This window comes from Engraulis encrasicolus, chromosome 22 (assembly GCF_034702125.1).
Source record: "Engraulis encrasicolus isolate BLACKSEA-1 chromosome 22, IST_EnEncr_1.0, whole genome shotgun sequence".
Classification (NCBI taxonomy): domain Eukaryota; kingdom Metazoa; phylum Chordata; class Actinopteri; order Clupeiformes; family Engraulidae; genus Engraulis; species Engraulis encrasicolus.
The window spans coordinates 19139155-19145644 of record NC_085878.1 but is presented as its reverse complement, the minus strand read 5'-3'; the positions used below and the strand labels follow the sequence as shown (position 1 = coordinate 19145644).

Genomic DNA, 6490 nt, shown 5'->3' with positions numbered 1-6490 from the left:
ACACACACACACACACACACACAGACCTAAACACATTATACCACACTGCACAGTAAACATATATTTAGTACAGCAGTTACCCTTTCATCAGTTCACACACAGACACACACACACACACACACACACACAGTGTAGTAAAAGTGATTGTCCTGGGTTATTGTCCTATGTTAAGAGTCTCAGTGCAGTAAAAAGTCCAAGGTATTACAGAGTGGCTATCCCATGGGTATGAGGAGTTAGGGAATAGTGGGTAAAGTCACTTTTGATTTACTGTTCTGTTGTTAGGCAATACTCAGCGCAGTAAGGAGTCAAAGGTAGTAAGAAGGTTGGGCTCAGATCATCACCAAAAAGCAAATAGTTTGAGCAATGGTGAATACCCACATAATGGATAATTTTCACAACGATACAGTCATGAGTTATTCAGCAAAGCAACCCACCCACTAACTCTATCGAATATAGTAGGATAGGTAATAGGCAGAAAAATGACACATCAGTACATTTGGAATGAATAATGTAATTTATTAATAATAATAATAATAGTAATAATAATAATAATAATAGCAATAATAATAATAATAAAAATAATAGCAATAATAATAAAAAATAATAATAACAATAATAACAATATTAAAGAAAACAAAAATAATTTAAAATATATGTCTTGGAGGAGACATATGGCAAATCGATGCCGGGGCAGTCTGGAGTCAACAGTGATGATCCGGGGCAACAGTGGAGGAGATGGGGGAGGTGAAGGGAGCTGCTGGCATCAGTAGGCCTACAGGTGGAAGGTGGCCGAGTGAGGGGCAGCCATTGTGTTGGCTCAGTGAGGTGCAGCCACTGTAGGCGCCCAGTTAGGTGCAGCCATTCTGGTGGGCCGGCGGTGAGGTACAGCCATTCTGTTGGCCCAGAGAGGTGCAGCCAATATGGTGGCCCGGTGAGGTGCAGCCATTCTGTTGGCCCAGAGAGGTGCAGCCAATATGGTGGCCCGGTGAGGTGCAGCCATTCTGAGGTTCATCCTGGGTGCAACATCCCCTCTCTCCTCAGGAATCTGTGGATGGTAAAAGCATGCAATTAGAACTTTGGGCACTGAAAAAGTCCTGGGTTGATTGACACAAGCTACAGACTTTATGAAAAGATATAGATATACATTTACATATTAAAGTAGAAAATACATTAATAATTGCTACACAACCTCATACCAATACTCTCAGCTAAAGACCGCAAACCTCAGCTTGACTTACCACATGAAGCCGAGTCCTGGTCAGGATCTTGTTCCAGCTGTCTCTCACTAGGGATGAGAAACAAAGTGTGAGTAAGCTTGCAGTAGAATAATTAGTGCAATAACATTCTGCAAATGAGCATCGAGTGATCAAGAGCATAACACTGTAAGGCAGGGATGTCATCGTTTGTTCAAAGGTATAAACTTGCTGACCTTTCTTGCTCTATGTAACATAAAATAAAAAGTAAGTTCAGACTGGGTGCAGGAAAGGGCAACTGACCTCTTCCATATTTGGACTTCTGGTTAAGGGGGTGAAGAGGCACCAAACGGGTTCCCCTCATCACAGCTACCCTCTTCATGCTCTCCATAAGCCTGTGTGTGGAGAAAGTTCAATGGTCAAGTCAAGTACATCATGTTTGAGTAATGCTTACATTATCAATACAGCAAAGTCTGTGACAAATATGTAACAATATACAAACCCCAACTCCGGTGAAGTTGGGAAGTTTGGTAAACTGTGAATAAAATCAAAATGCTATCATTTTCAAAACATTCAAACCATTCATTAGATGGAGAATAGTGAAAAGACAACATATTGAGTGTTAAAACCGAGAAAAAAATATTGTTTTGGGGGACATGTGCACTCATTTCTAATTTCATAGCTGCAACACTTCTCAAATAAGTTGGGACGGGGATCACTGAGATGTAATAAACATCCAAATAAGATAAAACAACAAAGAAGAACATTTCAAAATGAATTGCACTGAGGGACAATATGAGTGTTCAGGTATAAGACCATCACAGAGAGGCTGAGTCACTCAGAATTAAAGATGCAGAGGGAATAATTACCATAGTTATTACATACATTTTTGAATTCCCTTTGATTTACCATGATTGAGTGTATATAAGACATATTTTTGTCATTAAAATCATTGTATAGGTTTATGACATCATGAAATATATATCCCTTGGAGTCTCACTATAGCACTCCAAGAATTACAGCTATTGAAAATTGACAATATTAAGAATGATTAATATGTGCAAATGAAAGAGGGGTTTAACATTCTCCTATGCACCGGAGCTCACTTGAAATAGACCCAGAAGACATGGGAAACTGTCCTTTGAAGTCAGCAGAAGTTGCAGAAGTCAATTCTTTTTTTTTTTCTTGCACATCCTGTGCTACAGTGAAAATGGACCATCCAACTTGTGTTAGTGCTAACTTCAAAAGTCAGCCTCCATGATGGCATAGGGGTGCAGTAGTGCATTGGTTAAGCTGTTCTCACTCATCTGTAGAGTTAAATACAGTGCTGAATGATATAAAAGGGTTTTAAACAGCATGAAAAGCCACTCATACATTGTATTTGAAGGGATATCTTCAATTACTGCCACATAGTAAGGACAAATTGCATTCTCTACTATGTTTTAATAGTTTAACTCCATCATAAGGACCAGCTGGTGATAAAATGGCAGGCTTTTGGTCAAGACCTGTCTAGCTGTAAGCACTACAGAAAGGAAAACATTGCAAAATATGACAAGGAATACACCCTCCATTTAAGCTGGTGAAATCATGTCCAAGATAGGAATTAACACAGTTTTTTTTATATATAAAGTCATCCCATCGGTTAATGTATTTAACTTTTAAGTGTTGTATTTTGTTTTGTTTTTAGTCTTCCTTGGCATTTGCAGCCTTTTATTATCCCCGTCCCAACTCTTTTGAGACGTGTTGTTACATATTCATGAATATCCCCCAAAACAATAATTTTAGTCAGCTTTGATGGCTGATGTTTTCTTTGTGCCATTCTCCATCTAATGTAAGAATCAGACGTTTTGAAAATGGCAGTATTTTGTTATTATTCACAATTTACCTTGTGTCCCAACTTCTATGGAGTTGGGGTTTGTACATTTGGTTAGAGTAAATATTAGGATTAGGGATATGTTAGTGCACAGTGTGAAAATCTTATATGTATAATCTTTGATGTATTCCCTTAATGCATGCCATACCTCTAGAGGCACGCTGTAATAGTCACTGAAAAGTTAAGTACCATAGGACTATACTATGACATAACACAGGGCCTGTAGTAATGCACTACGACTAGGTCATTGGTAACAGCAAATTGATAACGCTGTGTCTTAATAGGTTGAAAACTACAAGTGATAAATTATAGCATCGTCCAGTCCAGTGTAGATGTGACTACCATGTATACTGCATGCAACTGAAATTGAAACATCAAATGCAAAAACCTTTCAGTTGAGAAAAGTGTCTGGCTAATAGTCAAATTGAAATGGCAATGAGAACAGAAACATATGCCGTACCTATGATGGAGGAAAAAGACCTCATCACTTTTGTGCACAAGCTGTCTGTGTAAGGCTGATGACTTCATCTGTTTCAAACAAAAGAAGACATGTTAATACTGGAATGAAAATGGATTTCAAACATTAACATAATGGTGTAATGGAATAAAATATACTTACAAGTCTCTTATGGGTGGCCGTTTCCAGTGAGGCAATCTGTAAACACAAAAACAAACAGTTGTATTTATGTGTTAAAACATGACGATTAAGATAGAAAGCAGAAATGAGCAAAAACGGGACAACCTCACATACACAGATGTACACCTGGACACACACACACACACACACACACACACACACACACACACACACACACACACACACACACAGTCAGTGCTTTTCCGAACGGATGTGACCTGTGTGTTACTGTAAATCAACCCTATAACTGCTGGGTGGACTTACCCTGGTCTTGTAGGACATTTCCTTGTTTTCCAGCTCAGTGACCTTGTGCTGAAGAACTGTGAGTCTGTCCTGTGCAATTCCATCTCTGGGCTCAAGAGGGTGGCTCTCCGTTTCAATCTGGATGATCACCTAATGACATAAGCAATAAATCATTTTATACGATTGAATGAATAAATTGTGTTAGAAGAAGAATAGCATAAATACAACAAAAAATACTGTACAAGATAATACAGCATTTCCAAGCACCATATAGCTAACCATGTCATTCATACTTCATCTCATATGATCCTGTATGACTTGAGCAAGTGAGTATAACTTAATTTGAGTTAGAAGAAAAATACAGTACAACCAAAGAGGATAATACTTAGTAGGCCCATACAGTGCGTGCCCATGCATTGTGGAACACTAACCATGTCGGTCTGTTGTGCCAATTTCTTGGTGAGAAGTTTGATTCTCTCCTCCTTGTGGGTGTTTTGCCTTTGCAGTGTTGAAATGGTGGACCTCAGAATGAGGTTTTCTTGTTCCGTGGCAAGCTGGGAACACCTGGAAGCCTGGAGCTCATCCTGCAGTTTCTTGTTCTGTATTTAAGAAAAAGAGTGGTAATGGTATGGAAAAGTTTTGACAGAATGTGTCTATTACTAGGCTTTATAACTGTCGCCGTAGTTAAATGTTTTTGAGTATTTTAAGTGATTTTCATTTTTCACTCATTCATTTGTCAAAGTTTTGGAAAAGCTACCTGCAAATTGAACTCGGTAATCATGGCCTCCTGGCCCTGACATTCAGTATCGTCCATATTGAAGCCTGAAGATAAAACAGAGCAATCAATCAATCAATCAATCAATCAATCAATCAATCAATCAATCAATATGGCCTAAATAAATACACTTAAAAGTAGGCCTAATTGCTGTAATAGCAGCTTACCATGCCACTTCTCCTGAAGGCCCTGTAAAACATTGCAAGGTGAGTACACAAACTTACATAATCCTCCTATAGCCTACGAAATAATTAAATGAAGCAATGTTAGCACAATTCAATTTAGCAGGTGTAGCACTAAAACACAGCATTATCACAAAAGCAACTCACATGAAATGATCCTTTCCACAGAAACACCAGCGGTATCACCACAGAAAAGAACAGCTGTAAGGACTACAAGAAACACACCCTACGTTAGTCAGACCCCCCTTTACATTAATCCAAAATCTCAAAACAGAAAAATATCTCTTGTGGAAAAAAAAGCAAACTAAGCTGTTTGGAACGGAAAAATAAATAAAATAAAACATGATCATAACGTGACCTCATAGAAAACAGAAACAGGCCTAGACCTCAAGCTCAAGTCAAGTCAAGTCAAGTCAAGTTTAGGCATAGGCCTACTTTATTGTCAAAAATCTATGTATCAGGGTTAGCACAGAAAAAAAACGTCTAAATTCCGACAAATTCAAATTATGAGCACAAAAAACTGACTTACGCCGTAAGAGAAGTCCATGAAATAAGAAAACGACAGGACGTTTTCTATGAATTCCATCGCCGGATGAATGCAGTTCTCAATGTAGAACAATAGGTGTCGCAAAAGCTTCACCAGATGAACCAAAAGTCACTGCAGAAAGTAATATTTTCAACGGAGGTATCAACAATGCGCTCGTCTCGTGTGTGTCAAGTTTCGAAATGAATGCAAAATGCCACATAGAACGTTAAAGTCTGAACTAGAACTTCGGGGCTTAAACTAGAACGTCGGGAGACGGTCCGAGTTGTGTCATAATGATGTTTCCCTATCAGGCTTTTTTTGGTTTATTTTTAAATAACCTGATGCGGTGACGTTCAGGCCTATTCATGACGCATGAAAGAAATGCATGAAACGAAGCATAATAATAATAATAATAATAATAATAATAATAATAATAATAATAATAATAATAATAATAATAATACCAATAATAATAATACTTTGATTTTCTATGCTGGGCTATAGGCCTACCATTAATTCATATGTTGGCTATGGGTAGGCTACCTATCTTTGTTAATAATGACAAGACAAAGGCAGCAGCCCGGTCATGAATGCATTAAATATGACAGATATAGCCTAAAATTTGAATGAGGATAGTCATATTAAGAATCCTCATAAGGCTAGCCTACTCTATAACCCTACTGTTTCATATTCAAATGCCTTGATGGCCTGAAATATGGAAATTTGCTCTCCCCATACAGTAGGCCCTATCTCACAAAAGTGGGTACAACCGTCACATGTTTGCCTTATATCATTCCATGGGACACTGTGGTAAACATGTTGACATGGGACCTCGTTGAACTCTCGGAAGCTCTACACTACGATGGCCTACTAGGCCCTAGTTTATAAGATTGCAACACTGAAACTGACCTACTGCCAGAGGTGCATCTTTTTACCAGGCAAGGCAGGCAGCCGCTTGGGGCCCCAAGCCTATAAATGGTGAATAACAGCAAAGAAAGACTTTAAAGTACAGTGCTGTAGTGGCAATTTGTTGCCTCTGCCTACTGCCCATGTCCTTCCAG

At 38.6% G+C, this 6490-nt stretch overlaps 1 protein-coding gene across 1 annotated transcript; it reads right to left on the bottom strand.

Annotated features, from left to right (window-relative positions):
• Window positions 1-817: 817 nt before the first annotated feature.
• On the bottom strand, window positions 818-5593 carry LOC134439334 (uncharacterized). Its single transcript, XM_063189242.1, has 11 exons — window positions 5433-5593; window positions 5051-5113; window positions 4889-4910; window positions 4704-4768; window positions 4378-4545; window positions 3968-4096; window positions 3686-3721; window positions 3527-3594; window positions 1497-1588; window positions 1239-1285; window positions 818-1045 (listed from the first exon to the last, which is right to left on the bottom strand). Exons 1-11 carry the CDS (start codon window positions 5487-5489, stop codon window positions 818-820), a joined length of 975 nt encoding a protein of 324 aa, XP_063045312.1. The 5' UTR covers window positions 5490-5593.
• Window positions 5594-6490: the final 897 nt, after the last annotated feature.

Excerpts from the sequence above, each read along its gene's own strand:
- LOC134439334 (XM_063189242.1), bottom strand. The coding sequence starts at position 5,489 with ATGGAATTCATAGAAAACGTCCTGTCGTTTTCTTATTTCATGGACTTC. Across the intron at positions 4,097-4,377 it reads TGGCACAACAGACCGACATG|GTGATCATCCAGATTGAAAC; the intron begins GTTAGTGTTCCA and ends TTATGTCATTAG. Across the intron at positions 1,046-1,238 it reads CCAGGACTCGGCTTCATGTG|ATTCCTGAGGAGAGAGGGGA; the intron begins GTAAGTCAAGCT and ends TACCATCCACAG.